At 40.6% G+C, this 12420-nt stretch overlaps 1 protein-coding gene across 4 annotated transcripts in view; it reads left to right on the plus strand.

Annotated features, from left to right (window-relative positions):
- palld (palladin, cytoskeletal associated protein) overlaps nucleotides 1–12420 on the plus strand; it is a 72290-nt gene that overhangs the window by 23928 nt on the left and 35942 nt on the right. For 3 of the 4 annotated variants that reach the window (XM_023339096.1, XM_023339098.1, XM_023339099.1), the window contains exons 3-10: nucleotides 3493–3668; nucleotides 4601–4667; nucleotides 5160–5277; nucleotides 5370–5432; nucleotides 9676–9817; nucleotides 9921–9944; nucleotides 10346–10465; nucleotides 11887–12379. In XM_023339096.1, the coding sequence (XP_023194864.1) occupies nucleotides 3493–3668; nucleotides 4601–4667; nucleotides 5160–5277; nucleotides 5370–5432; nucleotides 9676–9817; nucleotides 9921–9944; nucleotides 10346–10465; nucleotides 11887–12379 (1203 nt within the window). The remainder of the gene's footprint in view (nucleotides 1–3492; nucleotides 3669–4600; nucleotides 4668–5159; nucleotides 5278–5369; nucleotides 5433–9675; nucleotides 9818–9920; nucleotides 9945–10345; nucleotides 10466–11886; nucleotides 12380–12420) is intronic. The other variant, XM_023339097.1, reaches the window with a different exon arrangement.

Here is a 12420-nt window from a genome sequence, read left to right on the forward strand (position 1 = left end):
TCATGTCTGGGTTGATTCAGAGCAAAGAATCATACCGGTCTGAGCAACCACCTCCCTCCGCCTGTAATGCCCTCTGATCCCCAGTAACTCCATCAGACTTTACTTACGGTTTGAATGACGCATCAAACCCTGCTTGTTTTTAGTGCAACTTAAAACACAATTTTAGAGGATTTATATTAAACAAGCTTCTTCGCACCCTTTGCATTTGTTGCAAAGACCACAGTTAACAATTTCTTAATATTGCTCGCAGACTGTAGAGATATTTAATTAACCTAAACAACCTGGCTTTCAGGAGTTAAGCCCCAGCAGACACAAGAGTCACGCAAGCACGTTGTTTTCACTTTTCCCCAGCTGGTTATAATCCCGGAAAATGGATTTAAAAACCACACAGGGATATTGTTTGGTGGGGGGGGGAATCTTTATTTCACTGTCAGCCATGGGCTGGTCTTAATTAGGAAGCAGAATTTGAAGTGAGTGTCGTGTTGCACATTGTTTTCATATCACTGTACGCTCTCCGACTCACAAGACATCATAATATATGATAAGTGACACATGATAGTAGCTACCTGTGCACTAAACAGTTCACTTAATAAAGCCTTTAAAGTAAAGTCACTTTGGCCGCCATTTCTGACAGAAAGCCGTAAGGAGTCCTTTTCGCTGTTCGTCACAAGCGGTGCAGAAGAAAGTGCTCTGAATGGAGAAAAGCAAAATGACCACAGACAAAACCCTAAATGTGAAAGAAAACTAATTTTGCACATCACCCTGAACACACAAGCCCCCTGTAATGTGTAATGTGGTGGTGGCAGCATCGTATTTTCATTTAGCAAGCTGGTCAGAGTTGATGAGAAGATGGATGAAGCTAAACAAACAAAAATTAAATCAGTTAGATGTTGCAGAGGCCTTAAAGCTGAGGTGGAATTTCACCTTGAAGCAGAAAAATGACCCTAAACAGAGAGCCAGAGCTACATTGGAGTGGTTTAGAGCAAATCATCCTGTGTTAGCATGGCCTAGTCAAATCACGTTTATTTGAATAGCACATTTCACCAACAAGCAGTTCAAAGTGATATACATAATAAAAACATAATGCAGTAATCATGAATTATTAAACAAGCAATAATTTTGTCAAATTCCACAATCAATATCATCAATGCACATGAAAATATTGATCAATATTCCATTTGTTATGCTTCAAAAGCAACTCTAAAAAGGTGGGGTTTTATTCTGGATTTAAAGGAACTCAGTGTTTCAGCTGTTTTGCAGTTTTCTGGTGCATAGAAGCTGAATGCTGCTTCTCCATGTTTGACTCTGGGGATGCAGAGCAGAACCAGAAGATCTAAGTAGACTGGAAGGTCGACACCATAACAACAGATATTTTATGTATTTTGGTGCCAAGCTGTTTAATAATTTATAAACTAACAACAATATTTAAAAGTCTATTATCTGGGTTACAGGGAGCCAGAGTAAGGACTTAAGAACTGGGTGATGTGCTCTATCTTCCTGGTTTTAGTGAGAACACAAACAGCAGCGTTTGGATCAGCTGCAGCTGGAGGATTGATTTTTTTTTTTGACCAGCATAGATGAGTTACTGTAGCTCTTGTTAGAAATCCTTGAAATGTTCTTCAGCTGATAGTAGGTCGACTTTGTAAATGTCTCTATGTGTTTCTGAAAGTTCAGGTTTGAGTTGATCGCTGCACCCAGATCTTGCATATAGTCAAAGCAAAGACCAGAATCCAATCGACAATCTGCAGTAAGATTTGAAAAAATCTGTTTCATCTAGTCTGACTGAATTTTGTAAAAAAAAAAAAGAGCCGGCAGAAATTTATTTTGCAAATGAGCTATACTACAGAGCAGGGGGCGTTTTTTGGATAAGATTTGGATATTTATTTGTAAAAATATAAAAAATTTGCATTTATACACTACTTTGAGTACTGTATAGAATAATAAGAAGAAGATTTTGCTAGTGATGTGAAAACGCTCAGTATCTGTGTATACTTTGCACTCCTGTCACTTTGTCTGCAGTATCTCACCAATCATCATTTTTTATGTCTGACTTTTCCTTACTCATGCTCTTTCATTCACTTTTCCATATCACAGTTTCCGCCCACGTCAATCAGCTCAGTCGTAAATTCACCAACTATGAACTATTGTCTGGATGCGCGAACTGATTGATTGCTGTCTGGAAGACGAGTCAGCGGGCCGTCCAACTGACACATCGGGTTGTGAAAAGTGAAATTACGGCCATGCGGCGGGTTGTTGGAAATTATGCAGCTCTCTGAGACAGCAGGAATGCCTTCAGGTCATGGCTCTGGGTTTGTGAAACAGCTGTTCTTCCGGCGTTTTGGGAATTCCTGTGCCTCCCTCTGACGATTCGCAGGCCAAGAGGTGAAAGAGAATTTATATCGCTTATCATTTAGCGGCGTGCTGACGCTGTTAGTGGTGTGTCAGCGGAGAGTCGACGCTTTGAATGTTTGGAAAACACTTTTAAATAGATTAAGACGTTGCTATGGATCAAAGTCTCAGAATGTGGTCTCGGAGAACTAATGTATACAAGGAAATAGTTGAGTGGATCATCACGGTTTGATCTTGGGCTTGATGTGGTGGCACTGACTTTGAGCCCTGCTTTAATCCTGACCCTGTGAAGAGAGATGAAACAGACAAAGCTGGTGGAGTTGGAGGCTCTCTCTTATCCACCTCAAGTCCAAGATGAAGCGAAGGCTGCTCCTCTGCTCCCCAGGGAGAGCTGTTCAGGGCTCACAGCGCTTTGATTGGAAAGAGGGCAGAGGGTGTTCCTGCTTCCCATAACAGAGCGGCTTGTCAGCGCCTCAGGGTGGCTGATGTTTTGGAAGATATGGAAACTCATACATGCCCAGCAGGTGTGTGGAGGTGTGTGTGTGTGTGTGTGGGGTGGGGAGTGGGGATATGTAGATATTCACGTGAAGTTGATTAGGAGACATCCATCACATTTGGAGTAGAAAAGTAGAAACCAGTTTGGCTGAATTATTTAAAGCTGCAGTATATAACTTTTTATTTACAAATATATATGTTTTACATATTTGTTGAAACTGTCGCTATGCTGTGACAGTTTGATATGAGACAAATAATATGTGAGACATTTAGGAGCTCAGTCAAAAGGCTGATAGTGCGAAGACCCGCCTCCTGGCTCCGATTGGCTCTGCTTTTCTTCAATAGTATCTCAGGAAGGAGGTACAGGAGCTCAATGTTTTATTTTTTTCACAGTTTATCTGTCTCTTTTTACACTGTCACGACAGTATAGTAAAATTTTTACATATTTGATTAACAAATATGTAAAAAAACATATTTCTTTATAAAAGCTACATGCTGCAGCTTTAAGAAACAATTTGCACTTTTGAAAAGATTTAAGCTGAAAGCAGAAAATCCTTACCACCACTGCAGCTTTGCTTTTGTAATAAATGAAATAAGTATATCAAAATGTTGCTGGTTGATGTAATCCAGGTGCTCCCCTCCCTGCAGGTGGTTCTGTGAAGGCCGCGAGCTGCAGAACTCCCCTGACATTCAGATCTGGAGGGAAGGAGACCTTCACACGCTGGTGATCGCCGAAGCCTTCGAGGACGACACGGGACGTTACACCTGCGTGGCGTCCAACAGCCTGGGAGCAGATAATACCTCCGCCGAGGTTTACATCGAAGGTCAGGCATTCAAGCTGCTGCTCTCATGTAAATATTCACAGCTGCTGGGGGAAGTTTTCACAAATGGACCTGACATAATAATTATTGAACTGCTCTGTAACATAATCCTAAATGTCGCTTGTTTGCCTATAATGAGCAGGAGTTTTTTCTTTGTTTTGGTTTTTTAACCTCTCTTCCTTTTTAGTTTTTGTGCACCAGAATGAGTACACTAAAGTACGTGTGTCAAACTCAAGGCCCGTGGGCCAAATCTGGCTCGTCATACCTTTTTATGTGGCCCTCTAGGTTCTACATTTAACACTGAGTGTGCTTAAATGTCATGTTATCAATCAAATCAATGCAGTTTTTATCTGTTTTCTGTCAGATCATATCAACCAGTCCCTCCAGTTTCTTGAGAATCATTGTGGAAATTCATGCAAAATCAACAAATCCCCGTACTTTGTTGCGCTAATACATAATTGGTCCAAAACTTTCTTACTTGTACTAAACAGCTGCCTCAGCCTTAATATCATCTATACGGCGGGTTGTAAAAAGTCGCTTTTACCGTCATAAATATGTGCAAATATTTCCAAATTAGTACCACAAACGCTCTGATTTCAATTGTTTAAAAAAATCACAAAAAGAATCCTGGAGGGACTGAAAATATGTTCAATAATATTATTTAATTTCAAGAATTCATTGATATTTTAACAGGTTGTCAACAAGGTTTTATCACTATCTGGATTTGGCCCAAAACGAAAATGAGTTTGACACTGCCTCACTAAAGAAAGAATATTAAATAAGACCGGTTTGACAAATTATACATGGAATATGCAGCAAATTGTTTGTGTCCTTGTGGCCTTCAATAGCAGCAAAGAAGATCTTCTGCAAGTTATTTAAAGGTTCTCTATAAAGTTACAAAACTGGCCTCTGCTTTTGTTTCCGTCCACTCACAGGGGCTTCATCATCAGACTCAGAGGGAGAAGGAACAGCGTCAAAGTCAAGATCAGGAGCCATGCCTCAGTACGTGTGTTTCTGCACCGCCTCTTGTGACCTCACGACCCTGCGGTGAACGCCGAACCCCAGGAAGGGTCAACTGAGCCCTGCAGCAGCCAGTAGTCTACTGTCTGCTTCTCTTTATCCAGGCCTTTAAAGAGCCTTAAGCCTGACCCAGAACGTGGGACGCATTCCTCTAATAAAAGGTCCAAGGGGGTTAATATGAAAAAGAAGCACCGTGTCATTCTATGCCTCTACTTACCTCCAGACTTTAACCTCTTATCTGCACTTCACTGCCTACATGTATGTTTCTTCCATTTCTTGAAGCTCAAGCTGCTTCATACGACCCTTTTCTAAAAACCAAAATAAAGCATCTTGATAAGAATGTATTCTTTCCAGTCCGGCAGAGCAGAATCACTTTACTCCAAATGTTTTTGATTATTCCCCTGCCTTTCAAGGATTCTTGGCTAAATTTTGTTTACATTTCCTTCAAGTGTTCCCTCCTTCTCCATCTTACAGGGCGCAGAGAAAGACCACTTCGATGTCCTTAACAATACGCTCATCATCACCCAAAACCCCAGAGGTGCTTCCTCATCGCTCAGCCCTGGTCCAGTCCATGTCTCAGCACCCACAGCGGGTAGGATCCCAAACCAGCCGCGATCGTAAACCTTCAAAAATATTAAAAAAAATGTCTTCCTCTCTCTCATGTGTGTGTGTGTTGTCTTCTAGATGCAGAGCCCTGTGTCTGCACTGCATGGTGGTGAGTCGTCAGGCCCTCCACTGTTCACAAAGGTACGCTTGAATAAATGTAAAGTGCTCCAAACCCAAACTTCACTGTGTTTTATAAGGATTTTGTGCGATAAATAGGCCAACACAAAGTAATTGCTTATAAAGTGGAAAGAACAGGAAACATGGTTTTTTTTTTAAAATAAAAACCTGAAAAGTGTGGCATGCATTTGTATTCCCTTAATCAATAAAATTCCTCTTAAGATTTATTTATGACATTATTCTCTCATCAAAAACAAACCTGGAGTGTTGCCTTAAATCTTTCATGCATGTTGGAGAAATCCTTTAATCTCTCATGGTAACCATTCAGCTGTGCAAAACACTCCAGCTCCTTCAGACTAGCCAGCAGCAAATGGCAAACACCTGTTGGAGCTGCACACCTGCAGAACTCATTATATGAGCTACTTCTCAGTGCAATGTTGGTAATAACAATGGTAAAGTTTAATAGGGAAGCCATGTTGTGATGAACATCCTGAAGGCGGAGTTTTAGAAAGAGCAGGAGTTTTTAAAGAGACAGAGGCCCAATTTGAAATCGTTAAGTTACAAATTGAAATTTCTTTTGAGTCATATTTGATTTGTATAGCATTGTTACAAAACTGAAGGTAACTTAGTTATGGCATTATATGGATGGAAAATACATAATATTGCCCCTTTAAATTAAACTGTGTGACTACAGTATAACCTGAACCATGAAAGGACTCCTCCATGCTTGTACATGGCACCTCGTCCAGGCAATCCATCCACAGATGTATCCATAAATGTCCTCAGACATCCCATAATAACTGCTGTGGCTTCCACCAGTGGGGGTCCAATAAAACAGAGACTTTTCTGGTTCAGACAATCCAGCTCTCTGCTGTCTCCTCCTCCTCCTCCTCCTCTTCCTCCTCCCTCAGGCTGCGGGTCTTATGATAGCCGAACTGAGACGGGCTGAGGCAAAGCTTCAAACAGTCCTGCCAAGCCCACACGGGTCAGGCCCCCTTCACTTTCATTCAGCCTGTCAGGCCCTAAATCATTTCCCACTTCATTAGTAAAGGACATTTGTTTTTCCTTCACCCCCACATCGAACTCCTTTCAAACCGCTGCCAGACTTTAATCACGACATTCCCCCGTTGGTCAGCACCCGTCCCCACTGACCCATGAGGCATGTTTCTCTTGTGAACCTTCTTTTAAATGTGTCTGTGCTGAAAGCGCAGAATGAGAAGTTCCCAGGTCCATGCGAGCCCACCGAGGCTGAGGGTTCATTGTCGCAGTTCGTGCATTCATCCGACTTTATAGATTGAGAGTACTTGTGCAGGAACACTTGATTTTTCCTTCATTTTCTCACAAACTATGCATTCTATGAGGATTTTCTGCAGCAGACAGAGACAAGGTAATGCAACACACAAATGTGAAGTGGGTTGAAGATGATACATGTTAACCTAAAAATAATATTATAAAAGAAAAGTGTGGCATGCATTTTTGTTTTTTTTATGAAGACGAGGAACTGTCAGAATTTATTGACTAAAAAAAAAAAACTTAGAAGCTGCAGAAAATGAATACTAGATTGATGTATCTAGTATGTTTTGTACAATGAACCAAAACATACAACCAGATTTATATTTATATGATTAAATGGCCCAGTCAAAGTCCTGACCATAATTTAATTGGGAAAAGTTGAAAACTGACATTTACAAATGCTCTCCATCTAATAAGTTCCAGTCTTTAGATGTGCAAATGTTTAATGTAAATGTACAACACAGTTTATATATATATTTTTTTTTTTAGTAAAACGTGTATCGTTTTCTCTGAACTTCAAAGCTATGCATCGGTCTCTGTTGGTCCATAAGATCTTAATAAAATATATAAAAAATACACGTGACGTGATAAAATGTTAAAACGTCCAAGGGGCCTGAATACTTTACAAAGCCCCTCAGGAACCAGTTTTACGATGTTGGAGTTTCCTGTTTTCAAACTTTTCCTATAGCCGATTTTTATGACCCCCTTTGTTGTGTGAAATGATCTCATTCGAATTTATTGACTGTTCTGTTTGCTAGCTTCTGATTTTATTTTCCGTATAATCAGAAAAGCACTTCATAACATCTGTTTCTAAAAAAAAATTGCTTTGAAAAAAATAATTAAAAAATTGGATCCCTATAAATCAAAGGAAATCACCACGACAATCATTATTTTTCAGAGTTTCCCCAGGCAGTTTATATTTCAAGAAGACAGTGGCTTGAGTCCTTAGAAAACTGCAATGGCTAAATTGGACCTTGAATCAATTTGGCTTGATTAAAAAACATGTTTGAGAAGTTATTTAAAGCCTTACTTTGATGTGGAGACGATCATATCTCCAAAGTCTGAACTGAATCCAAGAGAATTTCCTGATTCTTTAAGAGCAGATGGTAATCTGAGCATGATGGGAACCTTGTAGCAGCTTTGGGAAAACGGCGAGACGTTCGTTGTTAGTGTCAGGACTCTGGGTTTTTGGGTTTGGTAGCATTATGTTTTAGTTAACTTTAGGTTAGCCCTTCATGGTCATTTCAGTTTTATTCTTTGAGGTTATTTAGTGTGATTACAATTGCCTTGTCTTCCTTATTTTCAGTTCTTCATTGGGTTTCTAGTTAGATTTATTCTTTAGGTTCTGTTATTCTTCTATGTCTGAGTATATGTCAAGCTTTCTTTAGTGATTATAGTTTATTTTTATTTAATCCTCCTAGTTATTCCTTATTTCAGCCTCCCTGTAGTGTTTCTAGTAATGTTTATTTCTGAGTTATTTTTCATCAGTTTACCTTTCTTTAGTAGTTCCAGTTAAGTTATTTCTTAAGTCCTTCTAATTTTTCCCAGTAGTGTTTATAGCTTTTTTTTTATTTTTTCTCTTTAGGTTTAGTTTGCCTTTTGTCTGAATCTATGTCCATCCTTCTTTAGCAATTCTAGTTAAGTTATTTGTTTGTTTAGTCCTTCTAGCTCTACGTCCTTAGTTCATATTGTTAGATCAGCATTCTTTCTGTTTAGGTTTGTTTATGTTTTTCCCTCATGCCTTTTTGCCTTCTAGTTTATCAGATTTTCTTTACTATTAGTATTCCTTTAGTTTTAGAAGTATTTTCAGCTCCCTGTTGTTTCCTCCCTGTTTTTCCCACTATATTTCCTTTGTGTACCAGTACCATCTTCTCCCCGCCCCTCAGCTAGCTCCTGTGCCAACTACTCACACCTGCAATCAGTTATCTCATTAGGTCCATTGTTCCATTTATTACCTGCCAGTATTTAAGCTCTCCTGCCCCAGTCTGTCTTGTTACCCTGCTTATCTCCATGCTCATCATCCCCCTTACAGTGCCCGTGTTCCTTAGTATCGCTTCGTGTCTCAGTTTTGGATTTGCTTTGGTTTGTTTTTGCGTTTCCCTTGGATGTTCATTTTTTGTAAGTTGGACTCTGATTTTGTTAATTAAATTTTCTAAACCGCACCACGTCTTTACGTGCTGCTTTTGGGTCCACCACACCACATCATGACAGGAGTTTCTTACTATAAACAAACAGTTGTCCGTGGCTATTAATGATTTCCTACACACTTTAAACTCGGACTATGTTCAGACTTTCCTCTGCACCTCAGCAAACAAGGACAGACTCCCAATTATACATCGTTGGCCTTGCGTGTCAAGCAAACATTTAGCTGAAAACTTTCAAAAGCTTTAAAAAGAAAGTTGCTGAACCATGGAGCATCTGTGGAGAGACTTAAAAAGACTTCCCTAATCTGCTTTTTCTTGACTGTTCACGTCTGAAAGAACGGGGAAACAAAAGCTTACAAAATTCACATCAAGCACACAGGTTCATTCCCCAAAGAGACGTACGGGTTTAATCAAGGCCTAACAAAAGCATCTGAATTTCTATATTTATGTAACGGATTAACAAAACCTTCCAAACACCTGCTTTTGCTTTGTCATTGTGAAAAATGTGTGGTGAGAATATTCCTTTTGGAACAAGCAAAGGGCATGATGAGAAAAATGTGGACGGTTCTCAAAAACTTCTAGATGGACTGTAATGTCCAACAGGAGGGGAGTTATATAATAGTGGGTGGTTGTTTTTTTTTGGTTTTGAGTGGCCCCAATTTCAATTTTTTGTATGAGTTTTATAGCCCTCATCCTCCCTCCTTGTCATGTTTCTCCTCTATAACAGACGTATCTTAATTAGAGATGTGCTCGTCATCCTTCACTCATCGGTGTCTTTCTCTTATTGCTTCTCCCTTTCCAATCTTCGACTGTGGCCTCCTCCCCTGCAGCTCCTGCAGGACGTCCAGGCCTCAGAGGGCCAGGTGGTGGTTCTGGAGTGCAGGGTCCGTGGAAGCCCTCCCCTCCAGGTCCAATGGTACCGGCAGGGGAACGAGATTCTGGACTCACCCGATTTCAGGATTCTACAAAAAAGTGAGACATTTCCAAGCTTGACGAAGCTCAGTAACTTTCAGACGTGTGCTGACTGATAGTTTGGGTTTTTTTTCTCCTCTCCTGCGCTGACTGAACACATCAGAGCCTCGGTCTGCAGCTGAGGCAGGTACGTTGCCTCAGGCGCTTGCAGCTACGTTCATGTTTAACACGTCCCGGTTAAATAAGCAATGGACTGGCAGCTTTGTCTGGGGATTTACTCTTGATTTCATCATGACGACATTGTATCGCTGCAGTCAAAAGGGAGTCCCATCTATTAATAACGTTAAATCACATATTTCCCACCTGTGTGACTCCATGTTTAACTCGGGCTGTGAGTCAGAGAGACATCCCCAAACATCTGTGTGTCTGTCTGCTAGCTTGTCTTCTACACTCTGTTCGTCTGACTCATCAGTCTACCTCAGATAACCATCATCCTTGTCATTTCTGTGTCACTCGGCCGTCGTCTTGTCGTATTTCTCTGACCTCTTTACAAACAAATGTACTTATGGCGGCGATGATTTATTTCAGAGGAGATCTGCACCTTGGTGATCGCCGAGGCTTTTCCAGAGGATGGAGGTCTGTTCTTCTGCAAGGCGTCTAACGCTTTTGGCTCCGTCAGCAGCACGGCCCAGCTGATCGTGAATCCAGGTGCGTCCAGCGCACAATCAAAGAGATGGTCAAACTTCACAGGGGCAAAACCGTACCATGAGATGTGGTGTCTGTTTAATTAAATTAATTTACAAGGTAAAGTACAGAGAAATTGAACAGAGCAAAAAAAAAAAAAAAAAAAACTTTAATAATTGTACTTCTTTCCTTTTCCATTTTCTGGTTTAAGGTGCTGTAAAGTCATTAAAAAAAAAAAAAAAAAAATTCAAGCTTCCATAACAGATTTCAATAGATAATAGGTTAATTCTGGTGTTGTTGTTTTTTTAAAAGAACAGCTATATCACTTGGTTAAGTTTTTAAGATAAACATAAGGATAGGATATTGTTGTTTTTTTATCATTCATTTAAAGCATAGATGTTAGAAAAGTCTTAAAGCTACTGAAACAAACAGTAAAACACAAATGACACAGAGTTAATGTAATCCCACAGGCGATCTTCTGGCTAAGCTAAATGCTAGTGATAATTTAGCTAACACACATGCCATCTTTCTTCCGGGTCAAAAATAATTTAAAGAACATAAATGAATGATTTTTTTACACAAAGGTTATGCAAGCTCCAGTCCTTCATTGACTTGCAGCTTTTAAATATCTTTTCAACACACCTGAGTAACAGAATTAGGTTATTGTCAGGAATCTGTAACAACACAACATCTCCTCAAAGAGAACAATACATTTATGATTTCTAGAGCTATATCGTTCAGCTTCCAGAATGTGTCCAACCCCAGAAAGAGCAGTACTTTAATATTACCACAAATATACTTTCTTTAGGTTGTCGGGCAAAAAAAAAAAAGAAAAAAAGATTAAGTTCAATGTTTTCAGAAATTATAAACGTTACTCACAAACTGTGTCTGGAGGTTCCTTCAATTTTTAAGTGAGAGAAGTAAGTGTATTAAATTTCTTAATTGAAGGTTTTAACTGAAGATTGAACATCTAAAATAAAATTCAGATATTTTAGTCATCTTTAGGAAGTTTTGGCATGGCTATAATGCTAAAATCCAGCTAACTTCAGTAGTTGTTTCCTGAAGATCGAGCTGGTTGGGTTTACTCCGATTGTCAAGACGTATCTCAGTGACCATCTCCTCGGACTTAACTTAATTATGTTAAGTCTGTATAGAAAAAAGGTAAAAAGAGTTAAACTAGACACAACTATTTCTGTGTATATTATCACAAACAGAGCTGTTGGTAGAGTGCAGGATTCACCACACAGTGTAAAGGAAAGGCTGAATAAACAGGGATTGCATCAGCCTGACTGGACCCAGCTGTCGCCCCATATCAGACCAGCTGTGATTCACTGTGTTTGTGTTCAATTTCCACTCAGTAATGGTATGTGCAGGTCCAGAGAGAACTAAATATCAAAGTAAGAAAAAAACAAAACAAAACACTTTCCACTGTTTGCTTCCCCCAGCAGCTGAGGACTCATCAAGTAATGGCATGTCTGGCGATAGTTCAGGATTTGAGGATGCGGCCTCCTTCCCTCCTCCGCCTCCTCCTCCTTCGCCACCACCCACCGAGATCAGCCTCCTGGAGTTGCCGCCTAAGGCGCTGCCTCAGCCCGGTTTAGACGCGTTCCGTGTCAAAGAGCTGGAGTTGTGGCCCAGTGCGTCCGTTGCCCCTCTGGTGCAAATTAGCTCAGAGGTAGAAGACGGGGACAAGGAGAGAGGGCAGGAACCTCTACAGAACGGCCAACACCCACCGTCACCTCCAAGCTTACCTAAAGACGCCCCACTCCCACCGCCACCTCCTCCTCTGCCACTGTCAGAACCGGCAGCAGCAGACATCCAGGCCACGCCCTCAAGTCAAACCCACATCGTACGAGATTCTCCTCCGAGCCAGGGCAAGCTGTCTCCATCCCCCGGGAAAGATGGTCCTCCGATCCCTACCAAGCCAAAACCAAAGCTGTGAGTACTTGTCATTCCTGGTATGGCTGCGTCCCAGAGGA

The sequence above is a fragment of the Xiphophorus maculatus genome, chromosome 9 (assembly GCF_002775205.1).
Source record: "Xiphophorus maculatus strain JP 163 A chromosome 9, X_maculatus-5.0-male, whole genome shotgun sequence".
NCBI lineage: Eukaryota > Metazoa > Chordata > Actinopteri > Cyprinodontiformes > Poeciliidae > Xiphophorus > Xiphophorus maculatus.